This window comes from Electrona antarctica, assembly GCF_951216825.1.
Source record: "Electrona antarctica genome assembly, chromosome: 24".
In the NCBI taxonomy this organism is placed as follows: domain Eukaryota; kingdom Metazoa; phylum Chordata; class Actinopteri; order Myctophiformes; family Myctophidae; genus Electrona; species Electrona antarctica.
The window spans coordinates 10,700,585-10,727,123 of NC_136803.1; the positions used below are offsets into that span (position 1 = coordinate 10,700,585).

General features: G+C 41.9%; 1 protein-coding gene across 2 annotated transcripts in view; it reads left to right on the forward strand.

Moving 5' to 3' along the window:
• Window positions 1-9,885: 9,885 nt before the first annotated feature.
• Window positions 9,886-26,539, forward strand: part of LOC306917330 (sodium- and chloride-dependent GABA transporter 2-like) — a 35,819-nt gene continuing 19,165 nt past the window's right edge. Inside the window, exons 1-5 of one of the 2 annotated variants that reach the window (XM_079495502.1) lie at window positions 9,886-10,022; window positions 22,691-22,944; window positions 23,177-23,311; window positions 25,488-25,628; window positions 25,774-25,867. In XM_079495502.1, coding sequence (XP_079351628.1) covers window positions 22,725-22,944; window positions 23,177-23,311; window positions 25,488-25,628; window positions 25,774-25,867 — 590 coding nt within the window. In that variant the 5' untranslated portion in view covers window positions 9,886-10,022; window positions 22,691-22,724. Of the gene's footprint in view, window positions 10,023-21,693; window positions 21,797-22,690; window positions 22,945-23,176; window positions 23,312-25,487; window positions 25,629-25,773; window positions 25,868-26,539 lie in introns of those variants that run through there. The other variant, XM_079495503.1, reaches the window with a different exon arrangement.

The following is a 26,539-nucleotide window of genomic DNA, read 5'->3' on the forward strand; positions in this document are numbered from 1 at the left end:
AAGCCTACCAATACTACAATATAGAAATACTCTTGTTACATAAGTAAGTCAGAAATTCAACATTTACTTGAGTAAAAGTACAAAAGTATTGCCAGTTTTCAAATGTATAATAATCTTTTGAAAATAGCCGATCTACAAGCTCACAATGTGTCATTATGAGCTCGATCAGCTATATTTTCAAACAGCCGAAATGTATATAGGGCTGAAATGCATGTGTTGTAATAAGAAGTAAGTAGTAGTTTTCAAATGGAGTAAAAGTAGGCCTACAATATTTGCCTCAGTGGAGTAGAAGTACTGAAGTAAAATGTAAAATACCTCAAAATAGTACTTAGGTACAGTGCTTACGTACGTAAATCTCCCAAAGGAGAAATTAGACATTTGCCTGTGACCCAAACTAGTGAAAATAGCAGATCTACAAGCTCACAACGTGCATGAACGTGAAGCTATTTTCACTATACTTATACATTTGTTTTCCAATGTATGGGATTTCTTTGATTTCTCTTTCATTTCTTCATGAAACTACTGGTAAAAAGTTATCATGATTTTGGTTTTTAATCCATGAAAAGCTTTTTGGGAATGTTTTTTTTTTTAAATGTTTTAAAATAATTATAATTAAAAACAAAATGTAGGAAACAAATAAATAAATAAAGGGACCCGTAAAAAAACTGTGTCCGCGACCCACACATGGGTCCCGACCCACTGTTTGGGAAACAGTGCCCTATGGTCCTGCAGGGCTAATGTGTACATTAAGCTTATTAACCACTTAAAGCCTATTTACCAGTCCCACATGGGGGCTCCCTCGGTTTGCACTCTTAAAAAAACAAATATATCTGCCTCAAAACAGCTGATCGCTGGAAGAAAGTTGCCCCCAAGAGTAAGGACGATACGGTTCATGTGGTCAGCCACCCCCCCCCTGTGTGTGTGTGTGTGTGTGTGTGTGTGTGTGTGTGTGTGTGTGTGTGTGTGTGTGTGTGTGTGTGTGTGTGTGTGTGTGTGTGTGTGTGTGTGTGTGTGTGTGTGTGTGTGTGTGTGTGTGTGTGTGTGTGTGTGTGTGTGTGTGTGTGTGTGTGTACACACTGCGGAGAGAGACCACTGCAGCGAGCGGTCGTTTTTAACAAGGTCTGTTTTTCACTTGGCTCTAAAGTGGACGGGACGAGGGGGTCTGCCACAGGAATGTTTACCTTTTTTTTTTAAAGGGCATTGGTGGTGGACGGTGGTTTGGGGGGGGGGGGGGGGGGGGGGGGTGGAGTACAGACCACTCTGGAATTTTGGAGGGGTCGCAGACGGGACAGAGGAGTTGAGACGGGAAGCGGGTGGATTGTCTCTATCCTATACTCTGATTATACTTTTTCTGAGGTGTGTAAAGTACTGTAACTAAGTACATTTATGTAAAGTATACTGTACTTAAGTGCAATTATGAGGTATTTGTACTTTACTTGAGCATTTGCAATTTCCAGTACTTTACCTTCTACTCCACTACAGGCACATTTTGTACTTTTACTCCACTATGTTTATTTGAAAACTTCAGTTTACTAGTTACTTTGTGGATTTTGATTATTGTTACGAAACACACAGTAACCACTTAATTGATTGATTGATTGATTTATTAACAGTTTGCAGAATTACAGTACATTTCAAGTACAACTCAATACAACAACTGTTAACTGTGAGTGGACGACACCATAAAGCATTACACTTGTTTACAATAGGGCCCACCATTAACTTCAGCCCTATATTTCAGCCGTTTGAAAATAGCTGATCTACAAGCTCACAATGCATCGTATCGTGACACACTGAGCTTGTAGATCTGCTATTTTCTTCTAACAGAGTTATTTCTAGTAAGTAAGACAATTGTGGTATTCAACATGTTACCACATTACAAATTATTGTTTCAAAAAAATGCTTGCCGTACACATTGACACATTGTGGGCTTGTAATTGTGACTGTAGGTTGCAGATTACTATGAAAACCTGCAAAACCTGTCAGTCCGTCCATCACGCGATTCACGCCACCATATATGGCTGTCAGTCCGTCACGCCTCGTGACACATCATGCCACCATATATGGCCGTCAGTCCGCCACGCCTCAATATTTGAAGATCATGACACTGACCTTATCAAACCCTGGATAGCCATACATGGAGAAGACTGGATCATCACCTAGATCTGCATATATGGAGCCGGCCAACAACTCTACATCTGACCCCAAACCTCAAACCCTTAGATCTCCATTATATGGAGCGGACCTGTTCTGACATTCCATTATGTCGATCCTTCCTCAGGCCCCGCCTGGCAATACTAATTGGCACACATTTTACGCCCTACCCGGCCCGAGAAACGTCAATTACAAAAAAATAAGGACAGAAGGACATGGAAACAGAACATCCCCCGATGGGAATTAGTGGAAAGAGGAAGATATATTATGTAGCAGAAATATATACACTACACCACAATTAAAAATAAATGACTTCCACAAAGCCTTTACTGGCATGCAGAAGTCCTCCCTCCTTCCACAATGGAGACCAGTGTATATCAGTGACCCAGTGGCCGGGAGGCCAGACGCCAATAAAAGTACCCATAAAGCATTGCAGCGCTGCGCATGGGCCATGCCTGGTCTGAGTTTACTGGGGGCCACAGAGCTGTCCCAGCAGAACAATAGGCTCTGTGTAGGGGCCCCCGAAACACTCACGTTTTATGGGCCCCCCGGCCCGAGGCCAAGAGCCCGGTCTGCGTGCAGCGCGCCAGCGTGACGGCTGTGTGCGTGCGTGCGTGCGTGCGTGTGCGTGCATGTGTGCTCATATTCAGTATGTTTGACCTGTACACATGTGGTTACAACTTGATGCATTAACCTCATGAGCCCTATTTTAGAAATGTGTTAAAAAATAGCAGAAATAGCTGATCTACAAGCTCACAACACAGCATTTGACTTCACTTTGAACATTCAAAATGATGATTTATGATTCTAATGAAATAGGTAGTCCGTGATCCAGGACCCCAAATTTGGGGTCATTGGTACCATCTGGTTGGAGTAATTCTCATAGTGATTTTTGGAAAGTAGTATAGGAACATTTGCCAATGTTTTTCTTTACCAATCTGCATCTATTAATACAATTATTCATAAAAGTGTCTACTAACACCTTTCAATTTTTTCCGACCCAACTCCATGGAAAACTAACTCTAACCCGGAGGGTTAGACAAAAAGAGAGATATGAATATGAACTTGTGGGATCTCTAATTATGCATTTTGGGGGGTCATAAATCCATTCCAACCATTAGTAGTCTTTAGTAAAAACAAGACTCCTGACCATACAATTGGCCATGCCTACTTTTCGTTTCTTCTAATTAACTTGAATGAATGGCAATCCAAGAATCTAAGACCATGTTTGTGATGTCCAGAAATGTATCTGTTGTTACCATGGTGCAGTCATGCAACCTCTCCTCATTAGCATAATATACGAAACTACGATACAAATCAGGAAAATACTGCATTTTCACCTTTTCCAAATTAGAGAGATGATCTCAGATTCTCATAGACTGATGATGTGGTCAGAATGTACAAGCCCAGATTGGGCACCCAGCTAACAGTCATGACATGGGCATAGTATAGGCAGTAGACTGGCTTCCTTCCTACACAAATAACTGGTTCATTGAGCTCAGCCAAAGTTAGCAAGCAGAAGACAGCTCGTTGTCTTAGCTATTTTAGCAAATGACCAACTACTGAGGCTCTGACACACACACGTCAGCCAGGCTGACTAGCTAAATCTCTACCAGCAAGTCCTACAACACAGTTATCAGCCCAAACTAGGTGTGTGCGAGTTGGTTCAGTGGTTGTGTGTATACGTCCTTCACGTGGGCTGTCATCATGTTTTGTGCAACAACATTCCGTTTTTTGTGTAACGTGTTCCTGTAGTTTTATCTCCGTTACTGTTTTGACAGTTGCCTTTTCCTTTAGCTCCACTTCCACACTCTCACGGTTAGCTTTAGCTTTCTTTTTGTAGCTGTTAGCCTGCTAACAAGCAAACCACGGGCTCCACAAAGGCCCGCCCACCGGACACGTTGATTGGGCGAGACTAAAAAGACAACGTCAAGACATGGGTATCAGTGGGGTGCTCTGGGGTGCGCGTGTTTTGCTACCCGGTACATCCTGCATCTTCTTCATTAGTTTTGCATTTTGCTTATTTTTTTCCCTGTTATTTTGTAATATTGTAATAGATTTGTTTCTGTTAATATAAAAGATTAATAATGAAAAAGAATATGAATACAAATTATAATGTGTGGGAAAAGAATACACATATAATACACAACACATAATAAACAACACCTCCCCCTGGGATTCAAACAGATCAAGATGTTAAAGCCCCTCCTCTCTGATTTTAATATAAACCAAATTGGTTGTACGGTGGTGTCACACTATCACTCGCGCGCCGAAAATAGGACAGGGCACCAGGAAAGAATTCCCCATAAATTTTCCCCATAGACGTTTCAAAAAGTATTTATTTAAAGACCTTTAAAGCCTCGGACAAAGCCAACTCGGCAGGTGACAACTCGTAACAATAAAAAAAAATTGGGGCCTAACAGATAATTAGAAAGACGAAAAAAGGGCAGGGTACAACACTTTTGTTGTTGTTTTTCTTCTTTCTAATTATTTGTTCGGCCCCAAAGAATGTGTCACAGCTTCCTTATTTAGAAGTGCTGAAGGCACGCTGCGTCGCTGCCCAAGTGACGTCACTCATGATGCGACTCCTCCATGTCTCTCGCTGTCACTGTGACTACTGGCCAATCACAGCGCGTCTTTTCCGGGACTTAAGTTACGCACACGGAAGCTTGACAAGCTTCGTGGAAGCTTCCGCTCATGCTTCGCAAGGAATCTCGGGAAGATTGTGCCTTCAATTTTGACACGCGCCTCAGAGCCGGAAAGGGTGTCTACGTTTATATGTCTGCTGGTAGCCTACAGGGAATTGGAAAACCATCATGGATTACGTGCCACATTGTACAGCAAGACCAAGACCACAGAAAATCTACTGAATGTTAAAAGTTCAGTTTTTTTGGGTGCAATTGAGCTCAGAAAACCTTAAAAAATCACAATCCCTTTAACAAAAACAAAATATTCTACATGTTGGGTCTGAGAGGCTAAATTTCATCAAATGGTGGGCCGTGGCTCAAATGCCGAATAAATAGTGGACCTTGATATTAGAAGGATTGAATGAAATTGAAAACCACTGATGACAACAACAATCTCCCATCTTTACGTAAATAAAGCTTCCAACCACTTGCCATGTAGAAGATGACTCAGTACAAACTTGACTTGTCCGTGTAGTGGACAGAGTCATATTTGACCAGGAATATGTAGGATTTGTACAACTAGGTTTGGAGTTGACTTTGAGCTGTACTTTGTCCACCACTAACACCCCCCCCCCCCCCCCCCCCCCCCCCCTTCACCAAAACACCCTGCCATAACCTTTATGTCCGGTGATTTATGCTCATACGAGTGCGAGCTAATGTGTCTCAGCAGTGGAATGTGCGTTTTGTGAATGAAGTATACTTGCAGCAGTGCGCCATGGTTGAGCCTGGGATTTGTTTTGTTTTTTACAGCCTCTATAAAGCCTGTGCTGAATGAGCAGACGCAATGACACCGCTTATTAATCCATTCAGGCCTGACGTCGAAATTTATTTTTATTTTTTTTCTAAATCATGACAATTTTCGGAAAGATTTGAGGCACATTTTAACGATTTAAAAAAAATAGCAGACCTACAAGTTCATAGCGCGCCACTCGGTGGCGCGCTATGAGCTTGTAGATCTGCTATTTTTCAATAGCTAAATTATAACAATGTTTAAAACACCAAAAGGGGTTCCCGCCCCAAAATGGGTTAATGGTTAATGTGGTTAAACGCTAACGTGACATGGATGCGTTCCAGGTCTCAATGGATTAATCCCCCCGGGAGATGCAGACGCCTGCACCACTTATTCAACTACACACTCCATAATAAGGCCGTTTTAAAACCTACATTCCGGGACTTAATTTAATCAATAAATGGTTATTTTAACAGCCATGCCGAGTGGTGCCCATTTCCCAACTTCAAACTCCATTTTAACCATGTTGGATTCATCGAAAACACCCGTTCTTGGTGGTGACTCTTACTGCCCACCATGTTTGTTGGATAACTTAATTAATTAATTAATGAATCCCCCCCCCCAAAAAAAGAAATATATATAAAAGATCATTTAAAAAAGTAATTGAAAAAACACGGCCCCTTCACGTATTAGGATTAGGCAGTACGAGTGACAAAAGCCTGAGTATAGACGATGAAATTAACCATTAAAAAAGAGAGAAATATCCCTTTTAAGGAATTTTAAGACTTTTTTTTAGGCTACATAAGAAATAGCTTGTGCGCTGATAGATGGTGTAGATCAGCTATTTTCACAGTATTTGTGTGTGGGACCGAGTCAAACTAAATAATGCCTATACAATTCCAAGTGATATCACTTTATCTTTAATAATGAAAAAGAAAAGACAAAATGAAATAAAGAGAAAAAAATAGATCTGCGTGCGTCAAAGTCACTCAATTATATTAGGCTACATGTACACGTTTTGTAAAACAAACAAAAAAGAAGAAAAAAAACATCCAGTCAAATGAACCACTACCGCATCTCAATTTTTTATTTTTATTTAAACGTGTATTGATAGATTCACACCACGCATCAACTCATGCATTTATTAAAATGTAAAACGTTTGGGAACCACGTTTGGGCTAGGGGGGCTTGAGCCCCTGTCCTTTTGCCTCAAATTGCCCCTTCCATAAAAAAGAAAAAAACAACAATAAGGGCTTATATGGGGGGCCAATAAGGCTTATGTGGGGGGCCAATAAGGGCTTATGTTGGGTCATTGGCCCTTCAAGACAAACATTCGACAAGTAATGATAATTCCACCATCATAATTATTAGTTATAACAATACTTTTAATGTGCTGGCTGCCATCAGTCAGTTTTAGTTTCAGACTAATGAGAACAAATTGCTTATTTTACTGTCCAATGACATGAAATGGCACAAGAGACGGACCCCACAAAAAGACCATCCCCAAAAGTCGGCGCACGCTATGCGTGCGCACACACATAATTATGCCCCTTTCTGGAGTTTGAGCCCCTGCCCCCTCAGTGCCCTCTACACGGCCCTGCCCTGGAGAAACTGGACTGGAATTTGTTTCAAAACAACTTGACAAATCCATCAGAGACTACAGTCAAATTCAACAAAAGAACAACGAATAACCATTTGCCTCAGGCGATCTACAGCTGAAACCTGAGAACAATAGCCACGCATTAGCCAACAGAAACTCCAGATTCCAACATGGGGCCTCAAACAGACAGGGGGCCTCAAATAAACTGCCCACAAAAGATTTGGAAACTTAACTTTGGTTGACTATTTCTCCCCTTTAGTAATACCAATTGGTATTGTATTTTATATTATTTTTATCATTAGTTACCTCTACAACGAGGAAGGAGTGTGCAATCGTGGAATGAGCAATCCCCCAATATGCTTCTGTGGGTAATCGCTCTAGTTTTGAGCGACTTGCCAGTTACAGGTGTGGTTTGATTGATTGAGAAGAGGGTGTGGTGAACTGGTGGCGTCTGGTGTGCATAGGAGGTGGCGTGGCTGACGAGTTAATACCTCATCAATACCTCATTGTTAATACAGTCATTGTTGAACGATATTGTCCATCCTGTGTGTGTGTGTGTGTGTGTGTGTGTGTGCGTGCGTTACAAAAAAACAGGTTCAACAATTTTAAGGCATACAAATGTTGAACCGAGTCAGTATAAATGGAACCGAGTTTTTCCTCCAAATCATGACATGCCATTATCATACCATCTGTTCGCTGTGTACCGTGCAGGTATGTTTTCCGTCATGCTACGAAGCGTATGTCCCAAGACGTGATGAAGATATGTACCAATGCCAGGTTTAATTGGTTTACGATGGTGACGTAATGATGATATGTTTCAGTGTCGGGTGGATTAAAGGGACATACGCATCAAACCACCCGAGTAACCACATTATACCACTAACCAACTCAACCAACTACTTTTTTCCCTCCAAAAGCAAGGTACGTAGCAAATAGCTAAACTTAATAATTAAATATTGCAAACGTTCTTTCACAGAGAGGCTGAGATTTGAAAGTTTGTAGCGGTCTACGCTCTGCCATTTATGGCCTACTTGTAGGCACTTGCTTGTTGCAGTTCTAGTTATTTATCAATTCACTATATCATGTAACCAATTAATCACAACTTCACAAGGCAATAAAAGCAAAGCATCATATCAATATATCAATCCATTCATGTTCATTTAATCATTCATTCCTAACCTTCAAAAGAATTATTGCATTGGTTGTAATCAAAACTTGTGTTAACATCGTTCATTAAAAAAGAAAACATTAACTTATTGCTCATATTCCAAAATAAGATAAACAAATGGCTTTTTCATGGACAATGACATGCATTAACGCTCCGCTTCACTTCTCTTGGAGGACTTTGCTCAATCTGGATGGCATAATAAACATTATACCGGTGTAGAATGTAGATGGTAGGCTATATGAATATGACATGGCATGACTCTGATGACAGTGACGCAACAGTGTTGTTGTTGTTCTTTCGTTTGGTCAAGACGGTGCAGTTGTTTCCGGCTGCAGGGCACCGTACGGCAGACTACTGCCACCTCCTCGTATGGACAGTTTCTGCACGGGATTTGCTCATCGGCCTTCGGTTGATAGTGCTCAGTCTGTTTGCAGTCTTTTGACCGTTTTAAATAGTTTTGACCTGAGATCAGATTCTAAAAATGTCTTCTACATCCTGTTTTCTGAAAAAGCTATGTTTCTAATGTCAGTCGTTCTTCGATTTTTCAAAAATAGCAGACCTACAAGCTCGTAGCGCGCCACTCGGTGGCGCGCTATGAGCTTGTAGATCTGCTATTATTCAATAGCTAAAGCATAACATAATGCTACACCAAAAGGGGTTCCCGCCCAAAATGGGTTAACTAGTTTTGACTAGTCTGGAGTCTCTGCAGAGACTAGTCTGCAGTCTGCTTGGTCTGGAGCCACCTTTATATGTAAAGAAAATTATTGGTCATCAAAATATATTTACTGTGCAAATGCAAAAATAGCCTACGGAATGTGTCAAACCGTTCTGAAAATAGCAGATCTGCAAGCTTGCAAATATAGCGTTAGTAGTTAATGTATTATACATTAACTAGATAGTAGGCTAAATCTGTCAAATAGTGGAGAAAAAAGTACAATATTTGCTTCTGAGATGTAGGAGTAGAATTATAAGATTATAAGTATTAAAAAAATGGAAATCCACTACATCTCTGAAGCAAATAGCATGTTGTACTTTTTACTCCATGACAATTATTTGTTATTTGTTTGATAAATTACTTTGCGAATTTTGATTATTATGAAACATACATTAGCCAATTGTAATAAGCCCTATTTTATATGTAATTTATTAGAATATAGCTGATCTTCAAGCTCACAAGCTGTCAACGCATCACAAATGTGACACATTGTCAAATTTGTCAGCTTGCAGATCTTCTATTTTCGAAAGATGTTTGTTGACAAAACGAAATAAACACTTTTTACTTTACAATGACACTTTAGACCTTTGTCGGCCTTTTTTTCATGCCAATATACCTTTGTACAGTACATAAATGTAGGCTACTGTAGGATACTCAAGTCATCGTAAAAAGAGAATGTTGACTGTATAATGCTACGGTAGGCTATTGCTGTGTGTGTGTGTGTGTGTGTGTGTGTGTGTGTGTGTGTGTGTGTGTGTGTGTGTGTGTGTGTGTGTGTGTTTGTTGTAACAGCACGGGCAGCTAAATCAGGAATGTGGACAGAATGTGGACAGGAAATTACTGCAGGCTCAACGGTCAGTCACGAAGATCAGACAGGCAGACAGACAGACAGACACACAGGCAGACAGACAGACAGGAGACAGTCAGTAGTAGTGTGGAGTGGAACAGACTCATCAGCTACACAGCAGGTAAGCAGTGAGATTTTTATGCGTCTCTCACACTCACTCTCTCACACACACACACACACACACACACACACACTATGCTCACACAGAGGCATGGGTCCGTTTTCCTTAGTAAAACAGGTGCAGAGGAGCGGATCTTTGAACGTGCGCTTTGCTAATTACAACCGTGAAAATTCTGAATTAACAAGCATTACCTTTCGTTCGAGCTTGTGTGTGGAGTAGCCTATACATATGTTGCTTGCTATACGTCTCTTTGTGGCCAACTGTTATCAAACAATGATTCGTGTATTGATTAACAATAACTCGCCATCACGGGAAGATCGAACCTTTGATCTGGGAGAGAGTAGACTTGGCAGAGAGTTAAACGTCGCTACATTGTGCAACCAGATTATTGGCAGCACATGTGCAGTGTGACTGTGCAGTGTTGTCATAATTGTGTCGCTAAATGCTACATGCGGCACCAGAGACCACATGGCCAAACACAAGAGCACATGACAAACTCTACTCTACTCGCTCTCTCTCTCGCTCTCTCTCTCTCTTCTGTCCCCGCGCGTGCGTGTGTCTGTGTACATACCTTCCCTGTCTCTAGCTCTACCACCTAATCCCTACAGCCATGATCACTGTTGCTGCGTTATGGGAATGCATATGATTATAGTATTTTAATGAAATTTGTACATTTTATGTAATGACGTTTTGATTGTTGTCGGCTTGTAATGTAGGTAAGGCTCAAGACTGGCAGTGTGCCAAAGGCAGATTTCCATTTTATGTAAGATTTAATGGACAATAATGTTTTCTTATCTTTCATCTCTCCAGTTATTTAGAACAGTGATTCCCAAACGTTTATATATGCCAGGGACCCCCATAAGAGAAGATTTCTATACGGCTCTAGCAGTGATTCTCAACCCAGAGTTACAGACCCATAATAATACATTTGGTTCCAAACTATCATTTAGCTGGGGACCCCCTGGAACTCCTTCAAGGGGGGTCCTGGGTGGGGGAAAAACTGATTTAGAAAATAGCCAAGCACAGCAAAGATGTATAATCGCGATGATCATACATAAGTTATTATATCACAAGCTCTTACTAGTTTTCATTGGTTATTTAATTATTATTTATACAACTTACAGAGATCTTCTCAAACAGAGACAAAATTGGCGATCTACAAGCTCGCAACATTTCACATTCTGACGCATAATAAGATTATACTATCATCGCCTGATCGCAATTATTTCAGACAATTATTTTCTGCATAACTCCTCAGCAGTGTTGCATTGGTCATTGCACTAAAAAACAACCTTAACGGGTTGAATGTCTATATTTAAAGTTACCTTTGAACAGCCAGTGCACCGACCGCTGAGTTGCTTGTCAGGAAAATCCACTTTAAAACGGTGTAAGTAGTGTTGAAAAAAGTTCAAAACAACAGACCGGACGGGGCAGCTGCACGCTGCTACTGTACTTTTCCCATTGTAAACAATGGGGACTCAATTTACCAACAAAGTTTACAAAGGCTGCCGGGTGTCAGTCCAGTGTGATTTGCACTTGACATCATTAACATGGTGTCCCCCAGAGATAATATCACCAATGCAACGCTGATCCTCAGAATCGTTAGAAGCTTCAGCTGTTGGAAAAGTAGTTTTATAGTAAATGAAGAAATAAAAATAGGTCCTCATTGACTTCCATTGAAACAGGGAAACAGCTCTCAAAGTCACGCTTTTACCACATAAACGAACGCAACAAAAGCTGATTCTGACAGGTTATCACATCAGGAAAACTCATACGGTTTTATTTTGAATAAAAAATGTGAACGTTGTCTTGTTTTGACTAAACTGTGTAGAAAGAAGATCCGCTAGGTATGCCTACGCCGACCGAATCACTTCTGTTTGTGTTGAGTAAAAACCGCTTGTCGCTAAAAACATACACGATGGACGTGTTTGAGGGATACACTTTAGAAGACACTTTAGAAGAAGTGTCTGGGACTGCTTGTCTGCGAGGCTGCAGCTGGGTGCTTCTCAAACAGCGTGGCAACATGTTTACAAACAAACAACCTTGCAAAACTCCTCACGAGAGTTGGGAAGGCCGCAGTACCGCAGAATCAGCTTTTGTTGTTGTTTATGTGCTAAAAGAGTGACTTTGAGAGCTGTTTCCCCGTTACAATGGAAGTCAATTATGAGACCCTATTTTTGAGTGGTGCAACCACTCCTATAGCTATGTGTGTCCCTGGGTCCTGGGTTCCTGGGTCTGTCCCTGCCTGGCTGGGTCTGTCCGAGCATGAGTGTCACTGTTGCGCAGCCTATCACACACACACACACACACACACACACACACACACACATTAACTGTAACCATTTAACTGTATGGCCGTGATTTTGAGTGCCACGATTTTTCCCACCCTAATACATGATCATCAGGTATTATTATAATATAAGGAGGAAGAACTTTTTCCAAAAAGTGTACAGTATACTATTTGTTAAAATCATGCTTTTATTTGGACACGCCCACCAGTTCATTAAGTATGCCTGGTTTGCCTGGTGGGTGGTGATGGGTGGTGATCCACCTGAACTGAAGCCGCACCCACAGCTGTAGTTGTATGATAAAGGGTGTACAGGGTTTGATGTGGTCAGATCAACATATGGAATGTCAGAACAGGTCAGCTCCAAATATGGAGATCTAAGGGTGGCAGCGTCTTGAGTGTACAGAGTTTGATGAGGGCCCAGGTAGGGCCGGGCCAGGCCTTCATTTTCGGTCCTGTTGAGAACTCTAGTTTTCACCGGCTGCCAGCCGTGGCTGCAGTAATAACTTTGGGGCAGGCCCGTCTAGAGGACAGGTATCAGTCAAAAGGGAAAGCAATAGAGTCCGCAACACTGGTAAGGAATAACTCAGCTCCACTGGTTTATTAATTCAACGTTTTGATCACTGGTTTCGATCACTGGGATCTTCTTCAGGAATTCTCCGTTCCTGAAGAAGATCCTAGTGGAGCTGGGAGTCCACAACCAGTGTTGTGGACTCTTATTTCTTTCTCTTGTACTGCCATTTGTCCGGCACCTGGGCTAGAGTGGATGTGCATGCTCTATTACCTTTATCACTCAAAAGGGAGGATGGATGGGGAAGGATCAATTAAACATAATGGAATGTCAGAACAGGTCAACTCCATATTTGGAGATCTAAGGGTTTGAGGTCAGATGTAGAGTTGCTGGCCAATATTGATGACATCAGGGATCTGCATATATGGGCATTCCCATATATGGGCAAAATATTGATAACATCAGGGATCTCCATCCCTGATGATGTCACAAGGCATGACCATATGGCATGCCTGGAATGACCAACCAACCAACCAACCAAACAACTGACTGACTGACGGGAAATGCACAATTTCATAGTAAATGCGACCTGCAGTCGCAATTAGTATTTGCATATTGTTATAGTGGATGGTTTACTAATAATAGGTGTTGTTCATTGCAATATTGTTTGATACATTTCTAAATACTCCTTATTATTTTGAGCGATATAATAGCTACTGAGCATGTGAAAAGTGAAAGTGAGATGAGTTGATGCAACAGCAGCAGAACAACACAAGTTTTTGACCGTTACCAGCGAAGCAGTCTTTCTTACACTAGCTCGGGCAGCGCACCTCCGCATCCTCCGCCTCCCCGTCTCTAATTCCATTAAAATTGCAAATATCTATCTCTATTTTTGAGTGGTGTAAACCACTCCTACAACTGGCTTTGTTAGTCTGTGCAGAAAAAATGAGCATGGTTGCTATGTTCACCCTGTTCACCCGGGTGTGATTTCATTACGTCAGACATGATTTCATTACGTCAGACAGGCTATATTACACCACTCAGTTCACACGGGTGTGATTTTTTCAAAGATAGATGGAAATACACTGTGTAGCGAATATTAGAGCCTCCCCCCATAGGCTACATGCACCTAATTCCATTAAAATAGCATTATCTATTTCTCCTCCGCCTCCCCGTCTCTAATTCCATTAAAATTGCAAATATCTATCTCTATTTTTGTTGAGTGGTGCAAACCACTCCAACAACCAGCTTTGTCTGTTTGTGTCTATGTATGTGTGTAGTGTACCTGTACGTGTGTGTACCTGTACGTGGGACCCAAAAAAATGAGCATGGTTACTATGGTCACTGACATTACGACAGACCACAGCTGATCAGGCTATATAAGACCTTGCACCACTCAGTTCACACGGGTGTGATTTTTTTCAAAGATAGAGGGTATGCGTGTGACATCATCATCAAACCAGGAAGTTATGCAGGAACTGAGTGGCAAAAAACTACTTTCTGGCCTTGACAGCCCATACATCCACACAGAAAAGTCTTATCTGATTGCATTAAACAACATTAAACAATGTTAAACTCACTTTGCCTGTTGCTTTGCCACTCGATTTGCCACTCGATGTGCCATTCACTTTAAGCATGCGCATACTCTCTATAGATGGAAATACACTGTGTAGCGAATATTAGAGCCTCCCCCCATAGGCTACATGCACCTAATTCCATTAAAATAGCAGCATGGGGAGAGAGTATGTTTTGCACTCCGTCCGTCCGTCCGTGTGTGTGTCCGTCCGTCCGTCCTTCCGTCTGTGAAGAGCTAATCTCCGGCACCGTTAACCCGGACGATGCCAAATTTTGCACACACACTCCCTGGATGCCAACGATGAACCTCTGCCCCAAAATTTCCAGAACGGCCTTTTATAGCGCCACCAGGAGGCCGCTTTGTGCAAAACAAGTTTTTGGACAGTACACCTACAGATTTTGTCCAAACATCACGCAAATTGGTACACAGTCTCTCTAGAGCCATTCAACGAAACCGGTCTTTCAGATTTCTCAGACTTCATCCTGATTGGCTAACATTGGCTTCCAAAGTTTGCAGGAGTGCTCAGTTTCAAACAAAATGCTGCAAATCAGGAACACATCGTGTGATATCCGTGAAATTGTGCACGCACATTCCCACTAGGCCGAGAAAGAAATGCCACATGAACATTTTCAACTCAGCCTCATGGTGGCGCTATAACTGGCCGAAAAGTGTTTTTACCTCTAACTGCACGGATCTGTGGATAACTTTGTATGCCAACTCCCTAGAGGCCAAGGAAAAACCTTTGCCTGGAATTTTTCACATCTGCTCTTTATAGCGCCACCAGGAGGCTGACATGTGTAAAACACATTTTCTAATATTACTCCTTCAGATTTTATCCAAATTTCACCCAAATCGGTACACATGCTCTCCATAGTCATGTGATCAAGACGGGTTTGTTTGATTTCTCATAATCCACCCTCATTGGCTACAATTGGCTTCTAAACTTTTCAGGAGTAGCCCGCTTTGTACCCGCTTTGTACAAATCAACTCAACACAGCGTCCGATTGTGGTGAAATTGTGCATGCATATTACCACTAGGCTTTGGAAGAAATGCCACTTGACAGTTTTCAAATCATCCTCATGGTGGCGCTACAACATTCCAAGCCGCGTCACACACACACGTTTATATTGCTCCTAAACATTTTGCCAAACATCACACACACACTCTGTGAGACCTGTGCCCAGAAGGGCACTTTTTCTAGTCTATTTCTCTGTTTTTTTTTCTTTCTTCAAAGATAGATTGAAATGTACTGTGTAGCTAATATTAGAGGCTACATCCCCCCAATGTTACAGCACAATAGGCAACAGCATGCAGAAATGCGCTCTGTGCCTTAATTACAAAATGGTGATATCGAGTGTTGTGATATTTTCATTCCATGAATTAATATTATTCTCTGTTAACTTCATGAACTTCCAGTAACCCATATTGTTCACCCCGCAGGGCAGGGAGGGTGATACACCGTGTGTGTGTGTGTGTGTGTGTGTGTGTGTGTGTGTGTGTGTGTGTGTGTGTGTGTGTGTGTGTGTGTGTGTGTGTGTGTGTGTGTGTGTGTGTGTGTGTGTGTGTGTGTGTGTGTGTGTGTGTGTGTGTGTGTGTGTGTGTGTGTGTGTGTGTGTGTGTGTGTGTGTGTTTTGACTGGGCAGAAGGGGGCGGGGGGTGCGCTGCCCGGGCTAGTGCATGAAAGACTGCTTTGCCCATAAGCACACCGGAATGTAACAGTGTAGCTAGCGTGGCTTTATTATTTTTATTGCTGTTGTTAAGCCAGTTTATTATTTTCAAGAGTATCCTTTTTGAGAGAAGCTCAGGAGGAATTCTGTTTTGGATGGAAATAAAGGATTGGACTTTTCAATAAATCCCCCTAAATACACGAGGACGATCTCCGCCATTCATTGGATGTTGTGAGTTTTATAAGAAGTGTAGAATTAGAGTCAATACTACAAGTTCTGCATTAAGATCCTATTGTGACTATAGTGAATGGCAACCTTGATGATGGAGTGGGCCACTATATTTCACACTCACTCCAGAGGGCCACAATGCATATCGTCAAAAATAGATGATCTACAAGCTCAAACTGCGACGCGTTTTGAGCTTGTAGATCTGCTATTTTGTTTATTTGAATCCTGAATTATTTTTTGCTATTTCTGAATTGGAATAATATATCAGTATTCCGATATTAACCTGCGAGCCGCATTAAGTGAAGGTGGGGCAGGCTGCCAGACCTGAAAATTAACATTTGTATTTAATTTCAAATACATGTATACACTTGTTCTTATGTTAACTTCATGAACTTAAATGCAAATACATTGGACATAAAAAAGACTAGTACTATAGTCATTAAGCTACTGATTGCGAACGCAGTGAGCACTAACTATGAGACCTAGCAGAACATGTCTGTCTGTCTGTCTGTCTGTCTGTCTGTCTGTGTGTCACGCTGTAACACCACCCGCCCGCCACCAGAGGGCGCAGCTGTATCACACACACACACACACACACACACACAGACACACACACACACACACTATTTTTTTTTTTTAAATCTTAAAAGAACACTTTAAAAAAAAAAAGAAAGAGAGAACTTAAAGTACGTAATTTATTCTAATTGTTTGCGCGTCTTACTTGTATAATGTAGACTGAAGTAATTTCAGCGGGTTATGTTTGCATGTTTGGAATTAATAATAGCTGAAATATATATATTCTCCCTGTGATGTGGCAAAGGGTGCAGCGACCGCTTATATTTCTTATGCCTAGAACCGGCCCTGCTGCTGATCACCTCACGATCATGCCTGGGGGTGTATACAAAGTGGTAGTGCCTCTATACCAATCTGTAATCACACCCCAGGCGTGATCGGAGCTAGGGCAACTGAGCAGGTTAAAGGGCCACTTCACCCCTTTTGCAACCAGATCTTATTTGAATGATGTTTGGGACACAAGAAACACTTTCCTGTTTTTTTTTTATGTATGTAACATGTGTTTAGATATTTTAATCATGACACCTGCATGTTCATGACCAGAATTTGTCATGAAAATGTTGTCTCACTTCCTTCCTGGACTACAAGTCACATCTCCACGCAGCCTCCCCCCTCTCCACAAGGAGGGGCAGTGCACCAAAGCATTATGGTCATTGTAGGAATTCAGCAATCCAGTCAAACCCTAGTCAAACACATGCACAGACTTCATTATTGTTCTGTCCATGTGGTGCAAATTTCAAATTGTGCTACTGTTATCTACTACAAATACTATTAACATTGAGTGACTGAAATGGTGAAATGTCCCTTTAAGGATCTGGGACACACCCATTGCTTTTTGGCATCTTACCCATGCAGTGACTTTATGATAAGAAAAAGCAAGTTAACACATGAATATAATGATGAGAGACCGGTTACACCCCGGCATTCCAGGTCCACGTTAACCAGTGGTGTGAATATCGACGGTGCAACCGGTTCAATGCACCGGGGGCCCCGGTGCATTGAACCGGTTGCACCGTCGGGGACTGGGCTGGGCCGGGCCAGCATTTAGAGACGTACAAATAGACACTTCTATAGACAGAACAGGAATTCAAATTCTGGTACCTGTAGACATGCTTATGATCATACAAAGAATCTAGGAAAATATACCTTCAGGAATTTAGCCTTTTTTCAACGCGTGATTATGATCAGCTGTCAGCAGCATGACAGAGCTCAGCTGTAGACTATTTTGTCACATTCTGCCTTTGCGCTAATGAAAGACAGGATTATTATTTCATGTCAACTCAACATTCAAGTACAACTATCAGAAGATGTAAGCCAGGTAAAGTAATCCGTCACTCTACAAGTTTAACTAAAGTGTTTTCCATCTGCCCAAAGTCATTTCTGATAGCCTGCAGGCTGCAGCTCTGCACTCCTACAGACATACGTACCCCACGTACAGTGGGGGCTAAACAAAATACCTGCACTGGGGTCTATCACCAGGTTCTTAAGGCTCATACATAGTCTGGATTTTCGGTGGTGGGGTGACCACCGAACTACAACATGACGTCACGAGCCGCGGTGAAGAGCAAACCACCGCTCCAGCCCTTCTCTCTGTTTTTACTCACCGCCGCTCAACGTTATTTCAGCTCCGGTGGTCACCTCACCACCGAAAATCCAGACTATGAATAGGCCTTTACGCCCCTGACCCTAACCGCACGCAAAAGCCACGTGGTGCGTCAGAATGCCACTCTATCCCCAGAGAGACTCACGAAACTAGGATCACAGGTGAACCAAGAAACATCATTGGCCATTGGCTTCATCCTTCATTAAGCCAATGGTCATTGCCCCATGTGAAAGTTCACACCCATTGGCCACTGAGGTGGGGGGAATGGATGAGGACAGACAGACTAACATTAGCAAAGCAATAATGCACTTTATGCAAAAGTTACAGTTCTGTTTCATGCTTTGTCTCGTAGTGTAATGTGCTTCACTGCCTGCCTGTTTCATTTATTTGTTTCGTGTGCATGGGGACTGCGGGCGAATATCAGTATCTTTGCTAATTCCAGTGCATTTACATTGCATTTATTTGTAATGTCCATTAATATGCATTGTCCCGTGGAAATAAACAAATAAAGTAAAGTAAAATAACATACAGATTACTATAGAGGTTATGCACATGCAGTGGCAAACCGAGTGGCAAAGTGATTTTAACATTGTTTAACATTGTTTAATGGTAATCAGATTTTCAGTTTGGATGTATGGGCTGTCAAGGCCAGAAAGTAGTTTTTTACCACTCAGTAGACGTTCCCGCATAACATCCGGGTATGATGATGATGATGATGATGATGATGTCACACGCATAAGTGCTGCTAATACATTTTTAAGAATGAGGGTGAAAAGTGAGAGAGAGTTTGTAATCTTTGAGATGGTGCAGAACCTTGAGGTCTGCTATGACGAGATAACACACACACACACACACACACACACACACACACACACACACACACACACACACACACACACACACACACACACGCACAAGGTCAGCCTTGAGAGGGGCGTTGCAGATAAGTCACACAGCCAAACCAAACGGTCTAGTCACTTCTTCAGCCCCGCCATCCAAAATGTGAGCACATTCTTTTTACTTCTACGCACAGGTTATTTTGTATCATTTATGTTCTTTCATTGCCTGATATCATAATGTATACATGAATTCATATATAATAAGCTTATAATGTAATTGCCTGATCGCAAATTATTTGCGCCAATTATTTTAGCATAATCCTCAATCGTTTCAGCCTGTCGGAAAATGTAGTGGCATTTTCAAAAGTAGTGGTAATAGCCAAACTATAAGCTCACAATGTGACGCGTTGTGAGCTTGTAGATTGGCTATTTCCGCATTCTTTTTTCTTATACCAATCCTTTTGTGCTTTTACTCAAGTAACTTTTTCATTGCTGACTTTTTCTTGTAATAGAGTACTACGTGTCAGAATATTGACTTATTTCCACCACTGCACTGTATAAACACTTATGCTGTATCTTGGTTTGTTCACTGTTGAGAGAGAAAGGGAATCATCTGGGGATCCCCAAAATCATCTGGGGACCCCCAACATCATCTGGGGACCCCCAAAATCATCTGGGGACCCCCAAAATCATGAGGAGACCGACCCCCAGTTTATGAACCACTATTGCAGAGCAGTGGTTCTCAACCTTTTCAGGCCTTGTTCTTTCTTTCATTTTATAATTAAGTATAATCGAATGATCGAGAAGCACTTTTTGTATGATTTGTTTCATCATCAGTTTGTGGTAAAAATCAAATAGATTTTTTAATACTTCTAATCGATTGATTTGTGTGAACGATTGATTTGTGTCATTAGACGTAAGCCCTACATTAAATACTTCTTCATGTAACTGTTGTAATTAGCAGATCTACAACCTCTCAACATATCATGATGCAATGCATGCCCCCTTCGTGGGGCCCCCTGTTGTCCCCCTCTGGGGCTCTGAACCTGCTTGGCCGCATCATCAGCGGCGCGCATTGCATTTGCATGTAGTATGAATCCACGCGTGCCGTGCATGTGTGTGCTACAGAATTAGAGCAGATCTACAAGCTCACAACGCGTCGCAGTGCGACGTGTTGTGAGCTTAATTGCGCCGCCGCGGTATCGCCGCCACGCAACGAAGTCGAATTATACACACAATGGAAACAAACACAAACAAGCTGAATATGTAGTTGAGTGCACAAGCCGCTCCGCTCACAAACAAAACGACTCGTCACTCGAGTGAAGTGAAAAAGGTAGGCTGTGTCATGTCATGTATATGACTGTGTGGACAAAAAAAACGTTTAAAGGATAACTTTAGTTTTTCTCAACCAAGGTTCATGTTTTAGGATGTTATTAGAGAAACTAAAAGATGAGTGTTATTTTTTTTTCATTTGCTGCTTTCTTTCGTTATAGGGATTTTAGCTGTTTTTGACAGGGGGGCGGGGGCATTCGAGCATGGGGCTAAATATGTATTCTTTTACAAAATATTATGGCGATTTATTTTTTTATTATTTACTATAGTCCTAATAAACCCCAGGATATTACATCTGGCCACAAAAAAATCACAGGATCTACTGAATGTGAAGGTAGCCTACTGGGGGGAAGCCACACTGTGTGTCATAGGCTCAATGTCAGTTTGACACATTCTGTAGATCTCGTGATCTTTTGTGGCCAGATGAAATTTCCTGGGGTTTATTAGGACTATAGTACATCATTAAAAAAGAAATCGCTATAAAATGTTGTAAAAAAATACATATTTAGCCCCATGCTCGAATTCCCCCGCCCCCTGTCAAAAACAGCTAAAATCCCTAAAACGAAAGAAAGCAGCAAATGAAAAAAAAAAGAATAACACTCATCTTTTAGTTTCTCTAATAACATCCTAAAACATGAACCTTGGTTGAAAAAAACTAAAGTTGTCCTTTATTAATTTCAAATAATTTGTCACGCATGGACCGACGACCAAACGAGTGAGGGACCTCTCTCTCTCTCTCTCTCCCGCTCTCTCCCTCTCTCTCTCTCTCTCTCTCTCTCTCTCTCTCCAGTCAGTGTCATGATTTCACTGTGGCTGCCTGTGGCTGAATTTTGATCGATCACAAACTGTCTGCAGGCAATCAAGCAAATGTGATACTTAATATTTATAACAAATAACAGCAACACAAGCAGCTGTTCATTGGGTGGTTGGGTTGTGGTTTCTGATTATATCAGTTATAATGATCATAAGCAACAGGGTTGTGTTCCATCGTTATTCGTTGTAGAGTAATACATAGATATGTTACATTTCTCATATAGATCATCAGAGTAGACCGTGTCAGCCCTAGAGACCCCTCCTGTGACAGAGTAGACCGTGTCAGCCCCAGAGACCCCTCCTGTGACAGCTTGCTTGACAGTCAGGCAGGTTGAAGAAACTGGGTACAGTAGCTGTCTTCTCTATATCACAGTCTATGGACTTTGCTTGTTAGAGCACTTTAGGGAACAGCCAAGTCTATGGACTGTTTGTTTAGTGCACTAAAAGCAGTGAGTGAGTGCACATGTTTTAAGTTAAAGCACTTTATTCCCGAATGCCCATATTGTTCCTGATGAACAAAGTAAAAATGTTTTTCATACTTTATCTAAAGCTTCTGTGTTGCTTTAAATAATTATATTATCAGTATTACATGAATGTGAATGTATTTGTTTTGCACTGGCATAGTAATGGCATCTTCTTAATTTGTTTTCTATGATCTCATCAGGGAATTGATGTTATTAATATATCTTTCTCAATAATATAGCTTTGTACTGATTGATCATAGACAAAATCTGACAGATGCTTATTTACTCAATGTTCATATCTTGCGCAATACTGAGTGTAGATTTGTACTGATTGACTCAAGCATAGTTAGTATAACCTTGTATCCCCACCCCCCGCAAAATGTGTCTAGCACCCCTAAATAAAACCCATATAAAGTGGTGTGCACCGCAAGTGCCCTTTTCAAATGTTGGCCCCTGCCCCTCCAAATCCCTGTGCACGTCCCTGAGATTGAGCTAATGGCACAGTTTTTTCAGTACATGCATTGTACAGTTGGGGCGTGGGGGAGCTCACACTGTACTTTGTCTGCTATGCCATTTTGCCTGGTAGTCTGCTATGCCGTTTTGCGCGCACGCGCAATGCACACACAGCCAATCTTTCGCGCACGCGCAGCAAGGGCCCCCTGACAATCCTTTGCTTAGAGCCCCCTGATTGCTAAATCCGGCCCTGTGTGTGTGTGTGTGTGCGTGTGCGTGTGCGTGTGCGTGTGCGTGTGCGTGTTCCTGCGTTCCCATTAGGGCCCTGTGCGTGTCTTTGCCAAAGCCCCTTGTTATGGCCGACCAGGACGCTCCGGGACAGGGGGCCGCGCTGCTGAATGGATCCCACCACAAGGACCTACTCTCCAAGGACCAGCGGTGCGGAGGAGAGAAGGGCCTGCAGGCCCGGGGCCAGTGGGCCAGCAAGGCAGAGTTCTTACTGGCCGTGGCGGGGCAGATCATCGGCCTGGGCAACGTGTGGAGGTTCCCCTACCTCTGCTACAAGAACGGGGGAGGTACGTTGTGTAATTACACGGCTTATTGGATGAATGCTTGATTCTGACTGGTCGATCGCTGAATTCAGGTGTGTGTGTGTGTGTGTGTGTGTGTGTGTGTGTGTGTGTGTGTGTGTGTGTGTGTGTGTGTGTGTCTGTGTCTGTGTCTGTGTCTGTGTGTGTGTGTGTGTGTGTGTGCGGCCGTGTGCGCGTGTGCACGCATGTGATTGTTTAATTATTATTTTTTTACCAGGGGTGTTTTTCGTGCCGTACCTGCTCTTCCTGGTGCTGTGTGGGGTTCCTCTCTTCCTGTTGGAGACGTCTCTTGGCCAGTTCACCAGCCTGGGAGGGGTCAGCGCCTGGAGGACCATCTGTCCACTGTTTGGAGGTAGACATTTGGTTACAAAAATAGAAAAAGAAAACTGGCAAAGAAGTTTAGTGATAAGGGGTAAGGCACTGACACAAATAGGGCCATAAATCTCTAATCCATCCCCAACCTGGTTCTTTTATCTAATCATAAACCCATATTTAAAACATTACAATAAAACAACATTCATTCTCAGCGCGTCTTGTTATAAAGTAAAGTAGGTTTCATTGTCAAATATTAATTAGATACAGTATATGAATGATTACAGAGGAGGAGGAGTCTTTGTCAATGCGGCACTAGAATCATGCATGTGAATTCGCCTGAATTCCCCCACACACACACACACACACACACACACACACACACACACACACACACACACACACACACACACACACACACACACACACACACACACACACACACACACACTTAAATCCTGGATGGTTCTCAAAGCCCCAGGGGTCCTTGAGGGAGTCCCCAGCCAAAAATGTGTTAACACAACATCAAAATCAGTTTAACAGGTTGAATGCTGACAATTTAAGGCCGTCTTTCAGGCTAGACTGCCTATGTTTAAAGTTAACTTTGAACAGCCAGTGCACCGAACCGCTGAATTGCTAGTCATGAAAATCCACTTTAATACGGAGTAATCGCTTGTTGTAGTGTTGAAAAATATTCCAAAGTGCCGACCACAACAACAGACCGGACAGGACAGTTAATCACTCTAACCACTTTAACCACTTTGTCAGAAAAAAGAAGAAGAAAAAAATCTATTTAAATATAGTAAGCCTACATATAACAAATTAAATATTCAAATTTTGATGAAATCAAATGTTTCATGGCTATGATTCACCAGGAGCCTGGATGGCTTGGATCCGAGCTAAAAATAATTGATATAAATATCAATCTATGTGGGGAAAATGAATGGGGTTTTAATCTGTGACATCATGAAAAAATAAAGGGAAGCTCCGCACACTCAGATCTGCACACATTCAAAGTATTTATTTTGCAAGCTTTCGGTCTATCTGTGACACAGATGAAATGCCCTATAGCCAATAGACTATAACATTGTGAAGCTGAGCTTGTAGATCTGCTATTTTCAAGAAATACAGTAGTTGACAAGAGCTACTTTCAGATGAAGGTCTGTGACCATACATCCATTTTGGAGTTCTTTAACATGAAAAGGTTTAACCCCCAGAATGACATTATTTATACCGATATTTTCTCTCCTGTGAAGCCTTGAAAGGAGTTTAGTTTTCTGGCATTCCCTTACTGTGAATGAATTAAGAACATACTTGGTGAATTGAAGTTAACACCCCGATCGCCCAGGACAAAGTTCACCGTCCTTTCAATTAGTAACACCCAGCGCCCAGGACGAAGTTTTATCAAAAAGACAGAGGTTATTGATATCAAAACCGATTGCATCGCTCCACAGACTGGGAGCGCCTGTTGTGCAACATTCAATGTTGCGTAACAGTGGGACGTCATCAAAAATGTTCCCCCCGTTTTGCCGACGAGACCGAAAATCTTAAAACGTTAATAACTCTTGATCTAAATCATCCCGTTCAATTCTAAGAAAAGATCATGTCTTAGACGGCCCACCGCTGTCCCGTCGCTAGTCACGGTAGATTTAATCATACCTCCCGTTGTTGTCGATCGGCTCTAGAGTGTTTTGGCTACATTTAGCTGCTACAGCCACATCCGGGATAACATCCGGTCCGTCGGTAAAAGTGCTCCGCTACTATAAATCGCCGGGCGCTATGATTTAATGGATTAAAAACCCCGGGCAATCGGAGTGTTAACGGGTGGCCAAGGTTAACGGCTAAATAAACAAACACACATCTGTTCATAAACTCCAACTCAGCTCTCAGAGTATAATCCAAGTTACTGGTTCAGTTGTATCCAGGTTATGATATTGTGAGTGCGTGCATGCTTGTGTAGGCAGTGGTGGAAAGTAACTAAGTACATTTACTTAAGTACTGTACTGTGAGCTTGTAGATCTGCTACTTTCAAAAGAACATTATACCTTTGAAAACTGTTAATACTTTTGGTATTATAAGTACACTTTGATTCCAATACTTTTGTGCTTTTTGTACATTTTGAATTCCGGACTTTTTTTACTTGTACTATACTGCAGTATTGATACTTTTACTTAAATAACAAATATGCAAGTACGTTTTCCTGCCACTGCGTGTAGGTTTGGGGTATGCCAGTCAGGTGATGATCCTACATGGGTGTGTGTATTACATCGTCATCCTGGCCTGGGCCGTCTATTACCTGGTGTACAGCTTCCAGCCGGTACTGCCCTGGTCCCACTGCAACAACACCTGGAATACTGGTACGTAACCATAGCAACAACACCTGGAATACTGGTACGTAACCATAGCAACAATTGACCATGACGTGCGTGCGTGCGTGCGTGCGTGCGTGCGTGCGTGCGTGCGTGCGTGCGTGCGTTCATTCATTCATTCATTCATTCGCAGAGGCCTGTTTCCTGTTTGACCAGACCAAGAACCTGTCGGCCGGCAGCAGCGTCCCACCAGTGAATGCTACGTCTCCAATCATGGAGTTTTGGGAGTGAGTGACGTGTGCTTGTATTCACTGTAACATGATGTTAACCTCAAAGTAACTAATTACATTTACTCAAGTATTGTACTTATATAAAAATTTGAGGTACTTTTACTATACTGGAGCATTTCAAATTTCCAGTACTCTTATCTACGCTTACTTTGTAGATTTTTGAGGGGCGCTAGCCCCTCCTATACACAGGTTTAATGTTTGTCTTTAGTTCAATGTTTGTTTTGTAAACTCATTGACAATGAAGGGAAAATGTACGTCATAATGTGTCATTTACGTCATATTGTCTCTATTGTTAATGGCGTTTAATGTTTGTGTTTGCACCGTTTGTTTTATATCACCATTACATCACCTAATCAACATGAGTTAGACTTTAATATATTAGCGCCCCTCACTTCACAACTTCAGGTGTGATTTTTATTATTATTACGAAACATACATTAGACACTTCATCCCTAACTACATGGCCATTTGAAAATAGCCTATCTACAAGCTCACAATGCGTCACAATGCAACACATTGTGAGCTTGTAGATCTGCTATTTTTAAAAACTGGGGCATTCTGCACAATGAGTACTTTTGGTACTTCTATATGCAGTATTGATACTTTTACTTCCTTAAAATATTTTAGTACCTTTTTTTCCCAGCCTGGGATTTCATAACTCTTTGGTTT